The sequence below is a fragment of the Typopeltis vanoorti genome, chromosome 10 (assembly GCF_054136105.1).
Source record: "Typopeltis vanoorti isolate ZY-2024b chromosome 10, IOZ_Tvanoo_1.0, whole genome shotgun sequence".
In the NCBI taxonomy this organism is placed as follows: domain Eukaryota; kingdom Metazoa; phylum Arthropoda; class Arachnida; order Uropygi; family Thelyphonidae; genus Typopeltis; species Typopeltis vanoorti.
The window spans coordinates 64,296,734-64,320,515 of NC_143558.1; the positions used below are offsets into that span (position 1 = coordinate 64,296,734).

Consider the following 23,782-nt stretch of genomic DNA (forward strand, 5'->3'; position numbering starts at 1 on the left):
TCTATATGGATCACATTATGAAGGAAATGGTGTTAAACATGATATCAAAATTTGAGATGTTAATGTCAGCTCTTTGCTTTATGCGGACGATGTTATATTTCTAAATAAATCCGCTACAAGTCTGCAAGATTCTCTGACTAAATTGAATAACTGTTGTAATAGATATGGTATGAAGGTCAGCAATAAAAAGACAAAGACAATGAAAATAGGCAGAATCATTGAAAATGTCAACAGTATTGTGAATGGAGAACCCATGGAACAAGTAAAACATTTCAGCTACTTGGCACGATTTTTAGTGAAGATAGTAAATTAAATATGGAAATAGATAACAGAATCATCAAAGCTGGTATGGTAGAAGTCAATTGAATAAATTCATATGGAATAAGAGAGAAATTAGTCGGAACACTAAATTAGCTGTATACAAGATAGTGTTCAAACCAGTTTTAACTTATGGATCTGAGAGCTGGGTCAGAAGTAAAACACTTCACCAAAGACTAGAGACTGTAGATATGAGAGTCCTGAGAAAGATTAGAGGCGTGAAGAGATGGAATCAATGGCAATATCATATTAAAAACGAGGATATTAGGAAAGAACTTGACATTGTTAGCATCCAGGAATGTGTTAGCAGAGCTAATTTCAGGTGGTATGATCACTTAAACAGAATGGGTTAGGAAAGATTAGCAAAACAAGTGCTCTATGCCAAGTTGGCAGGAAAACGACCCAGAGGAAGACCAAGATATAGGTGGATTGATACGGTACAAAATGCCTTGGACGATAGAAATATAAGATCTGGTAATGTTGGAGTCTTGACAAGTAACAGACTGATTTGGAGGAAAATTGTAGGTAGGAAGTTAGTAATGATGTAAATTTTTCATCATTACTAACTTCATCATGTAGTACTATCATATCCTGGACACCCCTTGAGGGTACATGGCAGGAATTTGATGATGATGACAACTTGATCTGCACTTCCTGTCATCACTTCTTTCCCAAGTTATACGAGCCTAAGTTGGCAGACTCGAGCTCATAAAACTCGGGAAGATCTACTGATTATAATTAAACTTAACATTTCGAAAGGCTGTAACTGGGTAACTACTCAGTAGAATGATTTAATGTTGGAAGTTTTCTCCCTAAATCCAGAGTAATTTAATAATAAGGTGAGATACCTTTTGAAAACTTGTACAGGTAAATATGACTTCTCCATTACTTTCACCTTAGTATCACCACCTCTGGGTCTGGTTCCCACTGACGAGACCTCAATAAAGGTCGAAACCGATCTGGTTAGTGGCCCTTCCCGTAATGCATAGCATTATGGGAAGGGTCACTAACATTCACATTAACATGTAATTTGATGTGCTTTGCATTAAGGGAGATACTAAGACAAGTGATGAGAGCTTAGTCCACCTTTACCATGAGTTGCCTCAGTCCTGAAGATATTTCAGTTGCAAACTGTTTGCTTACACTTGTATAAAGGATTAAACTAACTTTATTATAGAATGATTTAATATTTAACATGACGTGTGCAGCAATGGAATTTCATTCTGCACAAAAATCAACATTAGATCTAAAGGTTGCCACTAGGACAATACATGGCACTGCAATACTGTAGTGGGTAATTCAAAACATCCCAAAATGTAATGCCACATTGTGCGGTTTACACAACATGTTTGATGTGCTGTCCTCCGTTGTCAGCAACATGCTGAAATTGCAAAATCGCATGCTCAACTACAGAATGGAGTTTCACTAGAAATGTTACATCATGTAAATTATGGAAACAACTAATGTGTTGGAGTAAAACTTTAGTTTAATACAAACCAAACTAAACACTTGACGTTTCGACCTTCACATTAAGGTCATCATCTGAAGTAATATAATATATACAAAGAAACAAGCTGCACTACAATCTACATGGCATGCTAAAGTTACTGACCAACTGTTACAACTATTGGCCTGACCTCTGGTAGGGGGAAAAACTTTACTACATCATAGCTAGAGTCCTATTATTAGGTTACAAAATTAAATTAAGCTGGAGAGCAATATATTTACAAAAAAAAAGGAAAAAAAATAATAATAAATAGACAATTACTTATATACAGGGTGTTCGGGATAAATTTGACAGTTTCGTAAGGAAAAAGAAAATCTTCTTTGTATCTATTAAATTTAATGACTTGATAAAAAACATTACAGGCAGAGTTAATTACAATACTATCAACAAGATTTACTCAAAATAACCACCATTAGCATCGATCACAGCTTCAATTCTGCTTCGGAACCTCGAACAAGCTGATGCTACAGTCTCCCTGGGAAGGGCCGCAAAAACTGTTTTAATTTTATCCATTAACTGGGCTTTTGTATTACTGGAAGTGCGATTGGTGTCTTTTTCAACTGCGCCCCATACAAAATAATCCATGGGGTTAAGGTCTGGGGAGTTTGGAGGCCAAACATTTGGACTGGTGAAGTCGTAGAAATTTTCAGACAACCATTTTTGACTTTTCCCAGAGGTGTGGCAAGGGGCCGAATCCTGCTGCCATACATACGGCCTACCATTGGCTACCCTTGTTATCCAGGGCTTGACTACAGTGTTTAGCAACTCCACGTAGCCATCTGAAGTCAACCTGAGGCCCTCTTGGAAAAAATGCGGAGGCATCACATTGCCTTCAGAGGATACACATCCGAAAACCATCACAGTTTGGGGAAATTTAGTCTGCATTACACGAGGAATGTCCTTTGTACTGTATGCAAGCCATCTGTTATTCTGCGTGTTGTGTTTTTGATCCTGGCAAAAGTTTTTCTCATCGGAAAAGAACCAGATTGTTTGTGGTTCTGCAGGATGTTTCACTTTGCTTAGAAGTTTCTTCGCGTTTATCAAACGTTTTTCACGGGCCTTTTCTGTAAGCAGCTGACCTTTGCGGCGCTTGTATGAGTAGTAGCGGAGGTCTTCATTGAGTGCAAGCTTCATAGTAGAGGCTGCAACATTCATTTCACGTGACAAAGCCCGAATTCCAATGCCAGGGATCTTCAACACCTGTTCCTGCAGATTTGCGAGGAATTCTGCTGTACGAACGCAATCAGATCGTCTGCTAGGGATCTTTCTTCTTGCTACATCCTCGTAGTCACCATTGCAAGTCTCTAGTTCATGCCTGATTGTTTTTACTGTATTCAGGGAGCATTGGGCAGCAGTCGAAATATCCTTATTTTGATGGTCGGCACGAATCATCATGATACAAGTTATTCTCTTCCATGATTCAGGTGGGTCCAACCTTTTAAATGAAGAGAAGTGTGTGTTAATACATGTAACTTACGGAAAAATATAATTAATTATAAATATGTCAAATTTATCCCGAACACCCTGTAAGTATACATATAAATTACAACCAACTGGTATGGACAGTGGCTAATAAAAGCTGAAAATTGCTTACAGTCCTAAAGTCAGGGTTTGCTGAAAACTAAGTGGGCTGAATGGATGCCATCCAAATTTTTGGAATTTTTATGCCACCATTATTGTTAAGATTAGAGGTTAATCAAAACTTCACAGGCTTCTTTAAATTTCCGTTCATACCAAATTTTTGTATGATGCAACAAGCAAGTACTCTTCCAATCAATTTGGTGTAGGGTGTTAAGAGTGTGATCTGAGAGACCTGGTTCACCAAAATTGTTATATTTAATGTGTCTTTTGTGCTTTTTTTTTTTTTTTTTTTTTTTTTTTTTTTTTTTTTTTTTACAGATAGGGATTGTACCTCCAGCCTCCCCAATATAAGGTAAGTTACAGGTGCAATAAATGCAATGAACTCCGGGATATGCCAATTGAGATCCTTAGAGGAGTTGAATGCGTGTTTTTATTTTAAAGGTGGTTTTAAAATGGCATTAAGATTGTCATGGTGTAGGATTCTATTAATTTTTTTCATATAACCCTTTAATGTATGGGATGGCTATAGTTTGGATGAAGTTTTATGAAGAACTTTATTAATAGTATTTTTGGTATATCCATTATTAACCAAATAATTTTTAATTCTTGTTTAAGAGCTTGTTCATTAGAGTAAATTGTTATAGTTCTGTTTTTGATTAAATATAATGACTCCAAATTTTTGCGAAGGATGGTGATATGAGGCAGCATGTATATATTGGTTGGTATGTGTAGGTTTGCAGTAAACAATAAAGGAGAGACAGCCTGAGGGAAGATGTGTGACTAGTGTATCCAGGACAGAAGCAAGTTCTGATTTTCAATTTCAGTAGTAAATTGTATGTGCTCATGTTGTTTGTGCAGGTGGCTAAGGAATGTGTTTAACATTTAAAAGTATGTAATCTTTTCATCAAGTGCATAAACATTCGTTTTGCAACAATTAATTGATAACCATTTTCCCACAATACCAATTTATTTAAATTATCCTGCAAGATATCTACATCACCTTTAGCGACTATTGTTCTCCCCAGTTTTGCATCATCAAACAAGTGAACATTCCTCCTTAAATCACTCCCTATATGATTTATGTGTAAATTAAATAGTGGTCCTGAGACACTCCAATACTCATCTTCATTCACTTTGATTCCACTCTACCACATGCTACCCTGATGTCTGTCAGCCACTTCTCATCCATGCCACCAACTTCATATCCATTCCCATTTGCTCTGATTTATGTAATAGTTTTCTATGCAGTATTCTGTCAAATGCCTTTGCAAAATCTAGCAGCATCAGGTGCAGCCATTATGATGCATTTTTTTTTTAATCCAAATGTCAATTGATTATAAAATGTGAATAAATTCTAATGCAAGACCAACCTTTTTACAAAATTGTGCTGTACACCACAGAGTATCATATCGCTATCCACCCATTCCTGAATTTTACCTTTAACTACCACTCCTGACATACTAACTGGTCTGTAATTTGCTACTTCTCTCTTGGAGCCACCTTTATGTAACGGAACTATCTTACCCCTCTTTACATTCCCTTGGAACTGTTGGATTCTGATTATATAGAGATTGGAGTAATTATTATTTGTTTCAGAATCCAACATGATCTTCAATCACATAGGCTAGACTTGTAAATATTATTTAATGTAATTCACTTGTTTATAATTTAATATTCATATAACTACCTTTAATTTTATCTAATATTTAATTAATTAATCAAAGATATATGTATTAATAATGAAAAGACTGTATTAAATATTATTAAGCTATTTAATTTATTACTATATTAATATTATAAGAACTTGTATTTGATAATTTAACTGCACATTAATTGAAATGTAAATATTCTTTATTTATTCCTATTTGTAGAAGTTTAGCGTTATGCAATACCTCAATTTTATTATATTTTGTTTGGTTGTCATGGAGACGTATGTAAGTGAGCGAGCACGTTTTGGAACACCACGTAAGGAGAAGGTTTATTGAAAAGAGCTTTAGAAAGAAATCACGAGAATAATTTAGGCGGGAAGGATGGATATAAAAAGGGAAGAACACTGAAAATATTTATTATTAATTAAGAGATTAGATAGATTGAGAGAGAGAGAGAGAGAAAAAGGAGAGGATTGGTATTAGGTTGGAATCAGAGCAGTCGGCATTCGGGAATCACAGTGTGATAATAGCGAGTCGGCAAGTCACTCAAGCAGCTAAATAAAGTCTGAGTGACTACTAAATAGACTAGCAATACTTTGAGTTGAGATTTAATTTCAGGGCCGACCTTTCAAGGACACACAGAATCTTGAAATAAAGCACGGAGTTACTAGAGAATAGTAGAGCTGTAGAGTTGAAGTTTACCGATAGCTGTGTTTAGAATTGTAGTGTCTAAAGAATTAATTAAATGCCAGAAGAGTGAACAACTGTGCATATAAAACCTCAAGTTAAGGAATTATTGTGTGTTGCCTTATTTCATAAGTGATCAGTAGTACTTCATGCAAGAACGTTTGTTTATGTGTATAGTGACCATGAATTAATTCAGTTAATGCTTTGAAGATATATTTTAATGAGTGCCGATTATTGTTAAAAGTGTTTACGTTTATAAAAAGCGTTTGTGTATAAGTTGATGAAGATAGAAGATTATCGGTAAGATTATTCCAACCATTAATATTCCTATACAGAGAAGTGTGTGAGTTTCATCCTAGAATTTCCTTATGTTAACAGTAACTATTGTGAAGATTAGCTGAAGTGTGAATTTAAAAGTGTTTGCTTGTAAAGTGGTGTTACTGCGATTTTATTGTATTTGGAACTTAAGGAACTGTCAGAAGACTGTATTAGAGACAACGAATTTACCATTGTCTGAGTTTGTATGATTGAATTTATCAGAAGTTAAAATGTTTGCGATATCTTAATTACTGATTTGAACTTAAGTGTAAAATTTGTGATTCTAAAATTAAATGTTTGTTTTTGTTAATCAAAGGTCGTATTTTGCCTGAATCTCTTTTACTGCACCATTCATAAAATATTCGAACCAAAGCGGGTAAATTAGGTAAGTTAAATATACTCGGCCAGTATATATATTAAGGAGAAATAGTTGAGGGTTGATTTATCTTCAATTCTTGAACTAATTCAGATATAGAATGGTGCAGTCTATAAATATAAATTTTCTCTATATTTGTATTAGAAATCAACTAGCAACTATTTTTTTGGGTTAAGAACATCGTAATAACTAAATGTCGGATCCAAAGTATAGTTGAGACGAAGTAGGATCCAACAGAACCATGCCAGAGCTGAGACATATTAAACAACTTCATCAGAGGCATTGCAAAGTCTTTAGCATATTCTTGTAGCCCAATGGGTAGACATACCATCCAGTCCCACCAATGGATTCACATTGATATTTTTTTAGTGCTGAGCATCTCCGTTTTTCTACCTCAGTCCTCACGTGTCTCCATCACATAAGTAACTGCAATGTCTCCACATTTGCAAAGTAATTGCTTAGTAGCTCAATACTACGCTAATACAACATAATACTGATAACCCTAATCAGTACCTCAGCACTGATTAGGGTTATCCTTCCATAATCATTCTTTTCCTTACTCGAGTTTACAGGATTAAAAACCAAAGTTCCTAGGAGAAAATACCTGCTTGCCCATGCTAGAGATATCAAAACTTGTGAAGTTGTTGATGAAAGGCTTAGAAATAGTTCTTCCAGTTGGTCTAGCATAGAGGATGCAAGCACCACTTCCACTGAGCTACACAGGCCTTGGATTTACTATGGCCTATTTAACTAATTTTCTCTCATAACCTGATTTAGCCTTCCTTACCATATTTTGTAACTCTTCTTGCCTCTGCTTTGTATTGCTCATAAGCATGCTCATCACCTTTATGTTTATATGCTCTCCACAATGTTTTATTCTTTTGCAGCTCCTGTTTTATATCTCTACTCATTCATTTAGCCCCTACTCAGTCTATTCTCCTGATCCTGGTTATGCAGTCCAAATACTGCCTCTCTCAAACAATCTCTCACCACTTCTCATGCAATACTGATATTCTTTCCTCATAGCTTTTCAAGCCATGGGACTGCTCCAAGCTGCCTCCTAAGTATGTTATAATTACCAGCTTTAATAGTCCAACAACAATCCTTTCTTGTCAGAATTCCACTTGCTTAAGTACCCTACCAGAATATGACTGCATAGTCACTTCTGCTCAAAAATGCATTTGGCTGGAAAGCTCCAAGTTTGAACCCTGTCTTGGATGCAAATAACCTTTATCAGAACTAATATTGAATATTTCATCTGACTTAATTGTTCTGTTTGTCATTATGTAATCTATGGTAGACATTTGTCCTCTGCTATTCCTCTGCATTATTTTGTGATGACTCTTGTGATCAAAAAAATTATTTATTCTAAATATGTTATCTGTACAAAACTGAAGCAATCTTATTCCATTTGAGTTTTCAGTTGTTTCAAAGAATCACAATGTCTTACTGACTTTATGTTATACCAGATTGCCTCAAATGGACAATCTCTCTCTCAGATCTAAAATCCTCCTTAAGAAAATTATTCTATACAAATTTTATGGAATTTTTCCTCAAATTCCACTGAGAAAAAAATCATATTAATCAAACTCAGATAAGTATATATTACAAATATTTTTCTGTAGCTGTTAACAATTGAAGCAGTGCATATCTGTTGTTTGCTCATGTCTCAAATGAATTCTAATGCTAACGATGTCCTCGTGAATCTTATAGGAGGTGCGAGGGAGATGCAAAAGGATGATAACGCTATAACTGAGGCACTGTATGCTTTTGCTGGCCTGTTTGGCTGAGTGGTTAGAATATACGCTCTCCGGCCAAAAGGCTGTGGGTTCGAATCCCGCTGTGGGTATGGATGTTTGCGATTGTCCGTGAAAATACTGGTTGTGATGGTGGGCAGTAGATGGCATTGGTGTAGTTGCAGTTCGTTGTAGTTGGTGGAAACAGAGAGCTGTAGAGTAGATGCCCTTCCTCAACGAGTCTTTGGACTCCCTGGAGGTATCACGTAATAATAATAATTATTATTATTAAAGGATCTACAATAGCCCATGAGTAAATAAACATTGTTTTGACTTCAGTGATTATTTTGACTTGGCAAAAACACTTGCCTACAAAGTTACCAAGAGTTGGACACAACTGAAGTTAAATCATCATCATAAACTACTCAAAATAACTGCTTATGAGTTCCAAAAACTTAAATCGAACCAAGCTATAATGACTAACCTCAGATATATAGTAAGCCATCAGTAAGCCTAGTAGCATAATTAGCAGAGGGTATCTATTTTTGTCACCACCCCAGTGCCTCTTGCCATTCATACCAGGTCATTTGTTTCAGCAAATGACCTGGTATGAATGGCAATAGGCACTGGGGTGGCGATACAGCTACTAGAAACAACTCATAAGCTAATCAGCAAAATCTCTTTTCAGAATTACTGTTATAGTTAATGTTTCACATCAAAAAACGTGAAAGTTAGTCATCAAGTAGAATATCCTTCTTCACAAAATACCAAGTTTATAATAACTAGCATAATAAAGCTTTGTTAGTTGTGTAAACCACGCAGATATAAGCTTTGTAATTTATTCTTGTGTACAAAACGGAGTAGAAAATAACTATGCAGAAATTAGACGAGTGAATTAATTATGTAATTGATGGGAGAAAGAATTCCACTGGAAGGTTTCCTTTTCAGCAAAAAATAAAAATATAAAAAATAAAAAAAAAAACTTACAAGATTTTTTTTTTTTTTTAAATATAATTCACAGGTGATTAAGAATCTACTGCTGTTAGGAGACCTGGTGATATTTATGCATCATCTAATCACTACTGTCCCTCCCCCCTCCCCCAATCACCCAATGTGCTGAATATTTCATACTACAGCACACTCAGTTAAGGTAACAGATGCTGCAAGGATGTTTTTAACAATATGTTTTAATATGCTATGAATATTCATTTATATCAATAAAATTGAAATTAATTGCCTAAAATAAAATGCACCAAACCTGATTTCTAATGAAGGCAAATGAGGCAGGAAGTCGTTTCCAACAAAGAAACACATGAATACCCAGTCATCTATTACTCGCTACAAGGAAAGAAAAAAAGAGATGGAGAAATTTTACATTAACTGTGTTCATCATCTGAAAAACTGTAGAGAAACCAAAATTGTTATGGTCAAATATCAAGATAACTAACAATGAAACAGTTATTTAAAGTTAATTTAAAGAAATGCACATTTTGATGTGTTTATTAACCTCTTATCTTTGTTCACAAAAAGTGAAGAATCCAATATATGATCTTCTACCTCACCTCTCCAACTAAAGCTACAAGACTCTACATAGCTCATATTTCACTAGGCATCTGAATTCAAGTATAACAATAAATGTTCATAGCACAAGTCCATATGTTTGGTTCCATGACCATCATGTGTGCATGATTGAATGCGAGCATCACTGAAGTGTTTTTTGTGTGGATAAAGTTTCGCTGAACATTTTTTCATGAGCATTTTTGGATCATAGAGCTTCAACCTTTCAGGCCAGTACAAATTTAACTGTGGTTTGATTGCCTTCTCAAATCTCATGCAGTAATTATAAAAATAATGCGGATGAAGGATCTATGTATAAGATGATTTATTCAGACTAGGACCAGGAAAAGAGGAGTAGCTATAGAATTTAACACTTAAGATGAAGATCAACTTCTTAAATGAGAGAACAAATTACAAATAAAGACTATAAAACTTTCATATAATCAGCATGAAGATGCTGATTATATAAAAATCAATGAGGCTTTTCCTAAGTCTTCTCTTCATGTGGACTAATGTTTCCATATCCTAAGTAGTAATCCAAAAAGTACTTGCCATTATTATTAGCATTGCTCTTTTCTGCAAAGTTTCCTAAAGTTTGTACAGGGTGTCCCAAAATTCACGCAAGAAATTTAGCGCCATTTGTGCGGTAAAGTGTTGCCAACGAGAGAAAAAAGACAGCATGACAGCCTGACAGTTCAGGGTTATTAAAAATGGAGCGCTACATGAAAGAACAACGCGTTTTCATTGTTGAGCAATATTTTAAAAATAATCAAGGTTTGGCAGCTACAGTTCGCAATTTTCGTACAAAATATGGTCAGAATAGTGATTTAACTTCATCAACTGTGAAAAGATTAATTAAAAAATTCAAGGAAACTGGATCAATTAGTGATCTTATACACTTTGGCCGTCCTTCAACAGCAAACATCAAAGCAGTTCGTGAGAGTGTTGCTGAGAGTCCAGGAACATCAATTCGGCACCGTGGTCTTGAATTGGGCATTTCAAGAAGTTCTCTGCAGCGTATTCTCACGAAAAATTTGCATCTTTATGCTTACAAAGTTCAATTGACTCAAGAACTGAAGCCTACTGACCACACACATCGAAGAGAGTTCGTTGAATGGATTATGGAACAACAACAAGTGGATGCTTATTTTTCAAACAAAATCATCTTCAGCGATGAGGCTCATTTTCATCTTGATGGCTTCGTTAATCGACAAAATTGTCGCATTTGGGGTTCAGAAAATCCACGAGTGATTGTTGAGAAACAAATGCATCCACAACGTGTCACTGTTTGGTGCAGATTTTGGGCTGGTAAGGCAATAACAGTTAATGGTGCTCGCTATCGCGACATGATAATCCAGTTTTTTGTGCCTAAATTACAAGATATGGATGTGGACGACATGTGGTTTCAACAAGACGGTGCCACATGCCATGCAGCCAGAGAAACAATTCAATTACTGCACAAGTCATTTCCTGGTTGTGTAATTTCCCATTTTGGTAATCAGAATTGGCCGCCCAGATCATGTGACTTAACGGCGTTGGCCTTTTTTCTTTGGGGTTTTTTGAAGTCTAAGGTTTATGCCAACAAGCCCACAATCACCCACACCTTGAAGGAGGAAATTGAGCACTGTATCAACGAAATTCAGCCACATTTATGCAACATGGTCATGGAAAATTTCAACAAAAGAGTGCGTATGTGTCAGGAAAGCCGTGGAGGCCATTTACCCGATATGCTATTCCATGCATAACCCTATACTGTATGCTTTATGAATCAATAAGAAATTACAATTTTTAATTAAAAACCTGTGTTTTCTATCAAAATTTCTTCTTGTGTGAATTTTTGGACACCCTGTATATGCGTGATGGAATTCATTTCCTACTTTACTATTCAGATCTAAGAAAAAGGAAACCTTTTAAAGGTTTAAATGAAACAAGCAGTGACAAAGCAGTAGTAGAAATAGTTGAGTAGGACAAAGCTATCAAATGTCCAAAATGTGGAAAGGCAGCTGGAATCGATATGCAACCAGAAATACATAAACATGGAGGTATATGTATTGTGGTGGCTACACTGGATAGTTCAGAGAATCTGATAAGGTTAACTTCTGGAATTAGAGTAGGGCTCTCACGATTCCAACATAGAAAGGGGAATAAAAAGCTGAATTTCAGAATTACAGAGGAATTTACCTACTAGTGTTCTAGGTAAGATTTATGCAAGAAATCCTGAAAGATGCTAAGAATAACTGTGGAAGAGAAATTTGGAGAAGAACAATCTGGGTTTAGTTCAGAGGCTGTCAAGATTGGATTTTCACTTTATGACAAATAGTCAAGAAATGTTGGGAATATAATAAAGATTAGTACTTCAAGTTTTGTAGAAATGGAAAAGTCATATGACATATTAGCCAGAAAAAAGCTTTTCATTTACCCCATATAACACTTACTTATATGGGGTAAATGAAACATTATACAGAGCAATACACAGTCTACATTTAAGTTGTAAGTCAGCAGTAGGAACTAAGGGAAATACAGGAAAATGGTGTGATGTAAAATCAAAGTACACATTATCTCCACTCTTATTCATAATCTATATGTCATGAAAGAAAGTGGCATTAGGCCTGATATTACAATTGGAAATATCAAACTTAGTTCTTTGATTATGCAGATGATGACGAACTCCTAAACACAACCATTGCAAGCCTGCAGGATTCTCTAAATTGAATGACAACTGTAACAAATTTGGAATAAAAATCAGCATGAAAATTACCAAAACTATTAAAATAGGTATAGAAAATAGAAAACTTCAGCTGCATTCTCAATGGAGAATCTATAGGAAAAGTAAAATATTTCAGCTATTTAGGCATAGTTTTTAGTGAAGATGGCCAAGTAAATATGGAAACAGACACAGAATAAGCAAAGAGAATAAACACAAACAGAATAAGCAAAACACCGGTATGGTTAGGAGCAAGTTGAATAAATTTATATGGAATAAGACAGAAATTAGTGAAAACATTAACCTATTAAACTAGCAGTATACAAAACTGTGTTCAAATGAGTTTTAAGTTATGGGTCTGAGAGATGGGTTAGAAACAAAGCACTTGATCAAAGATTAGAGATCAGCGATATGAGAGTTTTAAGAATGATTAAGAGAATGAGCAGTTGGCATCAATGGCAGAATCATTAAAAATGAAGTTATATATTAGAAGGAACTTAACTTTGTAACAAAGTTAGAATATTTGAGCAGGGCTAATCTAAGGTGATATGGTCACTTAAACAGAATGGGAAAGGATAGGCTAGCAAAACATCATCTGATGCCAATATGGCAGCTAAAAGACTGAGGAACATCACGATCAATGTGGATTGATCGACTCAAAAGTATCTTAGAAAACCTAATGTAGGATTTTTTTTAAATTTTATTATTATTATTCTTTTTATGCTATGCTAAGCCCATACACAAGAGGTTCGTTGATCAACCTATAGTACAATAGTACCATATATGGGGTGGGCTGGGAAAGGAGGAACTTGTTTACATTTGATTTCAAAGACTGTACATTGTATTCTTGGGAAACACATCAGGGATGAGACTATTCCACAATACATCCAGAGCAGAGATGAAGGAGAAGGAAAAGAAACTTGTTCTGTGGGTTTCAAGGTGCACTGTGAAGGGATGTTGAGCAACAACTACACATGTCCCAAAGAGCTTAGTACTATGTGGGGGAATTACTGATGCTATTTCAGATTAACATTTCCCATGGAAATATTCATCTGAAATTCTATAAATATGCATATTTATAGAATATACATATTACAGAAACCAAACGTCTGTGGAAAAGTGGGAGGAGTGAGTTGGTATGAGATGGGTCATTAATAAGTCTGATTGCTCTCCTCTGTATTGAGTAAGCATTTTGAGAGAACTTTTAAAGGGCCCCACTCCAAATGTGAGAGTAATATTAAATAGCTGGGTGGATTTGTGATTTGTATAAGGCTAACAGCTATTCAGAGGTGAAGTAACGTCTTGAGCAAAAGAGAAATCCAAGTTTTTTAAAGCTGAGGATTCAATGGTTATGTGTTTATGCCAGCAGAGGCTTGATGTCAATAATACGGGGGGGGGGAATGTTTATTTATTTATTTTTTTTTTTTTTGTGAGAAATAAGACAGAAGTGAGTTTTACCAACATTGAAATTCACGAGTTTATCTGAACCCCATTGGACGATGATGGCTTGGAGATCAGAATTAAGAGCAGTGGTGGTTGATGTTCTGTAGGTTGAGGTGAGTTGTGTAGAATAAGGTTTATCAAATGAAAGGGAGGAGGGCAATGTGCTGTTGTCTGCAAAAGTTTGTATGGGGGGCTAGAGTTCAACCAGACTAGATCATTAATATGTAGCAGGAAGAGATTTGGTGAGAGAGAGAGAGAGAGAGTGTGTTGTTTTCTCCATTTTGGCATTTTATTTCTACTTGTTTTCGAATATGACAACTTTCTTCTCTCTCTTTGTTAGATGTGGCAATATCGGATTGCTGACAAGTGATAGACTGATTTTGAGGAAAATTGTGAAACCCTGGCATAGGCTGAGTGGTGGGAGATAAGGAACTATCCACCATCACACATAGTGTGTGTCCAAACAGAAAGCCGACAATCCAATTACAGAAGTCCTGAGACAGACCAAACACTGATAGTTTGCTTAGTAAGCCTTTGTGCCAGACCAAGTCAAAAGTATTGAAGATGTCAAGCACAACCTCTTGAGATTCACGAAACTTCTCCATGACATTTGTGCAGAGATGGGTGACGTGAGAAGATCTCCTTTTGATCAGCAGCAGCAGAATCCATACTGGCAGTCATTTATTAGGTGGGTGCCTCAAGGTAGTGTAGGAGTTGGGAATTGCTGATATTTGCCATTACTTAGGACTGAGTGAGATAGGGTGGCAGTTAGATGCCACTGTTTTGTCACCCTTCTGGGGAATGGGTTGAATATAGGCCAATTTCCAGGCTGTGGGATAGATACCAGTGGATTAAGAGAGCACATACAGGCGAATTAGGATAGGAGTCAGTTCTGGTGCTCAAACTTTCAGGACAATTGGAGGAATGCTATCAGGGCCAGCAGACTTTTGTGTCTAATTTGGACAGTATTTTTTTTAATCTCTTTCTGGCAAAAGGATATAGGGGAATTGTATGATGGGCATCTGGAATGGTTGGGGGACATTTACCATTATCAGTTATGTGTGCATTGGAAGCAAAGTGTGAAGTAGGGCTATTAACTTTTCTGTGGGTAAAACCATCTGGTATTATAGGAGCAGGAATAGTACTGGACAGAAGTTACGAGAAAAGTGGTTTCACAAGATACCAAAAGGTTCGACTGCTGTTTGGACAGGCTACTAGTATCCTTGCTTTTGCTCTTTCTCTTTCGAACTATTTCAGAAGCATTGCTGGTTTTTTTTGCATCTATTTTGTGCTTCAGTATAAGCTCTAAAGGAGGATGGAGTTCTTCATATGAGCCAGTTACGGAATATTTGATTTTTCATTTATACAGCCATGGCACATCTTTTGAGAACCAGGGTTTAGTTAGAGAACGGCAGTTCAGAGTAATGTGGGAAATGTATGTTTCCATACCATGAGGATCACTTTGGTGATAGGTTTGGTGCATTTGTTTGGGTTTGAAGGCCAGAAGCAATAGCCCAACCATGGGAATGAGGCATAGAAGTCGCAGAGGCTTTCATGCATGGCACTGTTATAATGCCAAACTACTCCATACTTCAAGGATATCTTTTCCTCCTGTTTTCATGTCACCTTTATCATCTCTAACTCCTTTTACAGCACTCTTTCCTCCATTTCTAAGCTTCTTCAACAACCTCCAGAATATCTTACCACCTTCTTGATATTTATTTTCTATGTTCTTGCCAAAGTCCTCCCATGACTTTTGTTTAGCTAGTTTCACACAGTTTTTAGCTTTCTTACATTTGTCTCTGTATTCTCTAAGAGCACAAGCTGACTTATTTCCCAGGAACTTTTGATATGCTTTCTTCTTTTCCTTCACTGCCTCTATAACTTCTTGTGTCCACCATGGAGTTCTAATTTTTCTATCCTTGCAGACAACTTCACCACATGCCTCTCTCTAGCTGAATCAATCAGGGTTTTCTTCAAGGCTTACCACTGAATCTCCAAGGTTTGGTTCCTGTTCTCAAACTCTTCATTTTTTTCTTCAATAATCTTTGTGTATTTTAGTCTACTGTTCACATATGAGAGCTGCTCAACTTTTAGTCGCTTCAAAACTTTCTTACATGTCATTCTTTTCAATATGAAATTCAATTTTATCCTGCTCAAGACTAAATAGTGATCACTTCCAATTTCAAATCCTCTGTACACTCTGGTGTCCTGCACCAGGGAGAAAACATTATTATCAACAATAACATAGTCAATGAGACTTTTCTTATTCCTTGCCTCTTCTCTCCATGTGAATTTGTGCACATTTTTATGTTGGAACATGGTGTTAGTAATAACCAGTCCATGTCTTGAGCAGAAATCCAACAGGTATTTGCCATTATTATTAGCTTTGCTCTTTTCTCTAAATTTTCCCAAAACATTTTTGTATGTCTGAGAATCACTTCCTATTCTGCTATTTAGATCCCCAACAAGGACCAACTTTTCCTTTTTGATTGTGTCAGTAGCTTTCTCTAGAGCCTCAAAAAAATTCCTCCACTTCTACCGTAGTAGAACCTTCTGGGGAAACATAGGCACAAATAAGTCTCATTGTCCAGTTCCTCATTCTGATATTTGCCCACATCACTCTACTTGACACTGCCTGCCATTCAAGAAGAAACCAAAGAAGATCAAAGTTGGGCGATTCTAGGTTGGGTGCTCTCTTCAGGGTATGTCAGAGCAGATGTATGCGCAGATGCCACCCATGGGTTGAAAGAAGTTAAAGAGTGTAGTTTTGAAAGTTGAGATGAATAGTGCTGGGGAAGGCGAGATTTAAGTTTCTGCCAAAAAGAGTATGTGGGGTTTGTTGGACTGAAGATGGCAGTAGACACTATTAAGGTTGGAGTTGAATATATCCACTTCATCAACATCTACAGAAGTTGATGAACTGGATATGCAAAGCTCTGTGAGGCATACATTTGACCACAAGGGTTCTTGTACATTTACTATGCAGTGCCTGCATACTGGTCTCCATGATGGCTACTAGTGATGTCACTTGATTTTTGCATCTGATTTAGCTTGTCTGTAGACTATGATTCAATTGTTTTCTCCATTTTCGACATTTTATTTCTAACTTCTCTCTGTGTTAGATGTGGTAATCTTGGATTGCTGACAAGTGATAGACTGATTTTGAGGAAAACTGTTAATAGGAAAATAGTAGAATTGTAAACTTTTTCATGGAGCACTCTCATAGTTGTCTGTGTCTGTGCGGTTAGCCTAGTGGTATGTGCTTCACAACCATATGCCTGGGGAAGGAGTGTCCTACGTTCGATTCCCGTTGGCGACATGAGGAGCTTGAGGATCTTCCGCAGCTATAGCCAAGTTAGCCGGTCTTGGGCGTGACAGCAGGGTTTTTCCCCACACTCCACTTTATTTGGGGTTTTTCATCCCGCAAGCAGACAAACCGGCCCCATGAACACACACACACACACACACATGGATACAGTCAGGAATACTTAAGACAATCCCTCCAGCCATAGGTCTGAATTGTCAGCTATGCTGGTCCTGAACCTGGATAAAAATAGGGGGATCGAGGTGATGCATTGTCACACCTCCACGTAAAACGGGCTCACTGCCGTTGAATCACCATACAAAATGAATAAATGAATAGTTGTCTGTATACGCCCTTGAAGGTATATGTCAGGAAATTGATTATAGCGTGCAAGTCTCACACCCATTTTATAACGTCATCTTCTTATACATCCATCAGTGCAAAGATTATTTGCAAACTGAGGATTAGGTTATGTATTGCTTTGTATAATGTCCCTTTTATACCATATAAGCTGTAATGTTAAGGGCTGTAAAAGGTCAAGAAAAAAGAAGAAATCTTAATATTTATCTTCAGGTGCAAGTTGTATTCCTTGGGAGGTGGACTGCAAATGAGTGTTGACCAGAAGTGCAGGAATTACTGATTTTATTTTATAGGCATAGTAAACAGAAGTTAGCTTATGAGGGAAAAAAAAAAAGGGGGGGGGGGAGGGGTTACCAGATCATCAGTTAATCAGATTACACGATTAGGATGTACCAAGAATATTAAGAATGTGTTTGGTATGATCATCATCACCACCACCAACAGATTTCTTCAGTCAACTGCTGGATAAATGCCTCTCCATGGTTCTTCCATTCTGGCCGATCTTCTGCATCTCTCCACCATAAATATCCATAACACTTTGTTATCTCATCAACCCATCTTACTGTGGTCTTCCTAGTTTCCAATAATCTGTTCTTGGTGTCCATTTTGTTGCTCTTTGTCTATCTGTTATCAAACATTCTAACCACGTCCTGCCCACCACGTGTTGTCTTTTATTACTAATGCAATGTCCACTACCTTTGTTTGCTTTCTTATCCAAGTAATATTATTTTTATCTTACCGTGTTATTCCTAAAATGGCTCTTTCCATATTTTGTTGTGTTGTTTTCGGTTTCTTTGGATGTTTTTAAGAGAGGCTCCAGTTTTCACTATCATAGATCACTGCTGGGAGTACACACTAGTTGTAAGTCTTTCTTTTTAGACAGTTTAGTAAATTATGTTTTAACTATATCTCTATAATGGTTAAAACTTTCCATTCTGCTGTTATTCTAACAGAAATTTTCCTTGCCAAGTTCATGGTTGTTTATAATGATGTGTCCTAGATAACTGTAACAACTCACTACTTAAATGTGCCTATGATTTATTGTATCTGTTTTTATTATGGAAGATTTTCACTATCTATTTTTTTTTATTAATCCATATTTATTTGTAGACTCATCTCCAAACTTTATCATCATCAAATTCCTGATATATATATCCTCAGAGGGTGTATAATAGGATCTTATGATAATACTACAAGAAAAGTAACATCATTACAAACTTCCTATTACCAATTTTCTTCCAGATTAGCCTGTTAACTGTCAACTTTCCAATATTATCAGCGCTTATATTTCTGTCTTCTAAGGCACTTTTTACTGTATCAATCCACTTACATATTGCTCTTCCTATGGGTCTTTTTCCTGCCATCCTAACAAAGAACACCTGTTTAGCTAAATCTTTCCGATCCCATTCTGTTTAAATGGCCATACCACCTGAGATTAGCTCTGATAACACATTCTTGAAATGCTCATAATGTTAAGTTCTTTCCTAATATCCTTGTTTTTAATATGATACTGCCATTGATGACATCTGTTCAGTCCCATAATCTTACTCCAGTATTTTGACCAATCTCTCTCTTATTCCATATAAATTTATTCAGTTGACTTCCTACCACATCAGCTTTGCTAATTCTTCTGTCTATTTCCAAATTTAATTTGCTGTCTGCACTAAAAAGTGTGCCTCAATAGCTGTAACTTGTTTTACTTGTTCTATAGGTTCACCATTCAGGATACAGTAGAGGTTTTCAATATTTCTCCTATTTTCATACAAAATTTATTATAATAGTTATTAAATTTAGTCAGAGAATATTGCAGACTTGTGCTGTATTTATTCAGAAGTATAACTATCTGCAGTAAAGAGTTGAGAATAACATCTCCAATTTTGATATCCAGTTTAAAACCAGGTTCTTCATAATATGATAATAACAGGGAAAATAATGTACACCACTGTAAAAAGGAGTGCTTAAGGGTCAAAACTGTATAACTGAGAGGAAATTCCGCACAGCCTTTAAAGGAATGCGGAGAACCGACCATTTACTATGTTCTTACCAGTCTTCCCACACCTTTTATTTAGCTAATTTTACACAATTTTGTTTACTTACATTTTTCTCTGTATTCCCTAAGAGCATAAGCCAAACTACTTTGCCAGGAACTTTCGATATGCTTTCTTCTTTTCCTTAACGGCCTCTAACTTACTGAATCCATCATGGAGTTCTCATTTTTCTATCCTCGCCACATGCCTCTCTGGCTGAATCAATCAATTTTCTTTAGGGTTTTCCAGCGAATCTCCAAGCTTTAGTTCTTGTTTTCACACTATCAGTTTATCTTGAATACTGCTTGCATATTTGAGTTTACAGTTCACACCTGATAGCTGTTCAACTTTAATTTGCTTCAAAACTTTCTTTCACACCCTTCTTTTCAATATGAAATTCAATTTTATCCTGTTCAACAATAAATGGTGATCACTTCTTATTTCAAATTAGTCTGTATATATACTCGTGTCTTGAAGTAGGAAAACATCAATGCCAACAATGTCAATGAGAATTTTCTTATTCCATGCTTGTTCTCATATGAATTTGTGCACATTTTTATATTGGAACATGCTGTTAGTAATAACTAGTCCATGTTCTGAACAGAAATCTAGCATGTACTTACCATTATTATTAGTTTGTGCTTTTTCTCCAAATTTTCCCAAAAAAATCTTACATGCCTTTTGATCATTTCCTGCTCTGCTGTTCAGATCTTGAACAAGGACCAACTTTTCCTTTTTCGTGGTGTCAGCTGCCTTCTTTAGTGCCTTGAAAAATTCCTCCACTTCTTCCTTAGTAGAACTTTCTGTGCGTCCATAAGCACAAATAAATTTCATTGTCCAGTTCCCCATTCTGATATCAGCCCTAATTACTCTACTTGATATTGCCTGCCATTCAAGATTATCCTAATATTTAATGTTTAATATTATAGTTACTCTTTGTTTTCCCTCTTTGTTATTTCTTGAATATAATATCTTGTATTTGTTGCTTAGAAAGATTTCACCTGTTTTTGTCTTCTTTGTTCCACACCTATTATGTCAATCTGGTTATCCAATTCTTCTACTAGTTCCATTTCTTTTCCACTGATGATGCCAATCTTGATTTCTGCTGATGTGAGTTGGAGTTTGTTCCATTTTTAGTAGCTGACTTTTCACTGTTTGTCCTGTTTCCTCTGACAAAAACAAACAACAGGGGCCTTGTTAAATCTGGTGATGTCCCAGCAGCAGGAAATTGTATATTTTGTACCATCATTTTGAATTATGGTTTAAGCCAATAAGAATACAATTTGATCAGCTAAATCCCAAATTGTCAGTCCATTATTCATTCAGTATCCAAGTAAGTACCGAACAGGGTGCACCATAAGAAGGTGAGGATTAGACATCAGGTCAGAAGCCCTCCGCATTCCCCAAAACACCATGTGGAGGTCTCCTCCCAGTTATCCAGCCTTGACCGTTAAAGCACTCCATTATTTGCTTTGGCTTACTTTATTATACAACTTTACTTTTTTAATTCAATAATCACGCCTACTAGTTCTTTTGGTGATGCTGCCATTAGTATGATATCATCAGCAAATCATAGATTGCTTAGGTATTTTCCATCAATATTCATACCTCTTTTCTTCCAGTTCAATTTCTCACAGCATATAATTTTTGATATTATTCTTCTTCTTTCTTAGTCATTTTCGATCCACTGCTGAATGAAGGCCTCTCCCATGATCTTCCAATTTTCCAGGTCTTCTGCTTCTGCCATCCATCTCTTTCCAGCCAGTTTTTCTATTTCATCTGCCCATCTTGTTTTTGGGTATCCTTGTCTTCTCTTTCTGCCTTCATTCAGCAGTGGATTGAAAATGACTGAGAAAGAAGAAGAAGAATATCAAAAATTATTTGCTGCAGCCCTTCAATCTGTTACCTTTCTGGTCCAATTTTTGATATACTTACCCCAATATATTTGAGAATATGAAGTTTACTACATAAATTTTCTGTAAATTATGTTGCATACAGTATTGATGCCAATACAAACTGCAAACTGAGGTAAATTGTCACTGGTATGGTAAAAGTTTTATCTGTAGAAATCAAATTACTGTTTGTCTCTCTCTCACTCAATAAATACAAACATATTCAATACTAGAAATTTTCAATTAATGCTACATAGAGCATAGAGGACTGTTCTCTCTGTGTTGTTACCTTCTACCTACAGTGACATAACACTGAATAAGATCATCTACCTAATATATATTAGGCAGCCTTTTGAATGATTAACTATGTGAACTTACTGTAGCATCTCACAATTTCTGAATGAAGGGTGTAGTTAGAAGTCTCCACAGCACATTTCAGATGATCCTTCAAGGATCGTTTGAAATATTATTATTAATATTCATATTACGTGACACCTCCAGGAGTTCAAGACTCATCGAGGGAGGGCACCCACTCCACGGCTCTCCACCTCCACCACTTTGTTCAGTCCAATAACTACAGCAAACTGCAATTACCAACATCTACACCAATGCCACCTACTGCCCACCACTAGTATTTTCACAGACAATCACAAACATCCATGCCCATGATGGGATTCGAACTAGCAGCCTTTTGGCTGGAGAGCAGATATGCTAACCACTTAGCCAACTAGGCTGACTTCGTTAGCCGAGTCTGTGATACTTCTAATTACTATGTTGAGATATGGTGAATAATGAGGAAAGGAGTATAACTTGATCTTTGTATCAAATTTGTCTTTCCTTCAATCTCTCTCTCTCTCTCTCTCTCTCTCTCCACACACATGCACACAGATAGAGAGAGAGAGACAATAGCACTAAAGCACTTTTTGCCATACTATTTACATTTGTTTCTCTTAGTATACATAAGACATATTGAAATCCAGGAGATAAAGAATATGAATACACTGATTTCAAATATCACTTGGGATTGCTTTATAGAAGAATCCATACCATAACAGTGCTAAGTTTGTCTACTATTCGGAACAGGAAATCTTTTTGTTTGATTACATTGACATAATTTCTGCTTTCCCAAAAAATACACAGGATAAAAAACATAATATATAAGTAATGATGTGAAAGGTTATATCACCATTCCATATATGACCTCTATTTCTAACAAATTGGCAAAAATCCTAAAGAAATATAAAATTCATACCTTATTCATCACCTTAAGAAATATTTGCTCCTGGCTTCAACGTAAAACCTAAACACAACAATTTGAAGTATCCAGGTATGTACTGTCTTTGGTGTGGCTGTAATACCCCATATCATGGACAAACAGAAAAATCAGAGAATAATCAAAGCATCAGAGGAAATTCTAAACAAATCCATGAGAGGATTAGAAAAATGGTCAGACGAACTCAAACTTAAAATCAACCAAGACAAAACAAAACTAAGTACATTTAGTACAGACAGGAAAAATAGACATTCCTACAATCCCAAAGTCATGATCAATAACAAGCTAATTGAAAAAGTCACAAATCCAAAATACCTTGGTATTACGCTTGATCAGGAATTACGTTTTGCACAACACATCTCTAACACTTCCGACAGAGCTCTAAAAAAATTAAATATACTTTGTGGCTTTGTGGAACAAATTGGGGTGCAAAGCCAAAAATCCTCAAAACTACTTACACTACACTAATAAGGCCAATAATGGAATATGCAGCACCTATCTGGTCACCTTCGGCTTCATCGGTAAAGAAAAAACTAGACAAAATACAAGCAAAAGCATCCAAGATTATCATTGGTGCAGTCTCATCCACTAACAACATCAGAGCCCAACAGGAATGTGGGCTTGACCTGCTGGAGGACAGACGAAAATTTGCCACCATAAAATTCATAAATAATATCAGAAGCTACCAAAGTGATCATATCTCCCTAAAAACTTATGAACATTGGAACCAAATTTGCAGACTTCACAGATCATCGACTTTACAATATGATGACACTATCAGGAAAGAAATAGGTCTTGATCAGCTAAATGTCCACATAAACAAAGAACCTCTATTTTCCAGTCCTTTACCTTCAAATACCTTCATAAATCTAAACCTTACCAAACTCTGTACAAAAAAAGAACCAAAAGAAATGCTTAAAGAAAAAGGCCTAAATACCATCAACCTTCTTTCATCCTCCAAACAGGTTATTTGTTATACCGATGGATCATCAGACACCAATATGATTAATGGAGGCGCTGATGTTCTCCTTCTACTCCCGAAAGGTG

The 23,782-nt window shown here is 36.1% G+C and overlaps 1 protein-coding gene across 1 annotated transcript in view; it reads right to left on the minus strand.

Annotated features, from left to right (window-relative positions):
* Rat1 (5'-3' exoribonuclease 2 Rat1) overlaps positions 1–23,782 on the minus strand; it is a 365,027-nt gene that overhangs the window by 180,084 nt on the left and 161,161 nt on the right. Inside the window, exon 12 of the mRNA XM_090399598.1 lies at positions 9,431–9,510. Coding sequence (XP_090255724.1) covers positions 9,431–9,510 — 80 coding nt within the window. The remainder of the gene's footprint in view (positions 1–9,430; positions 9,511–23,782) is intronic.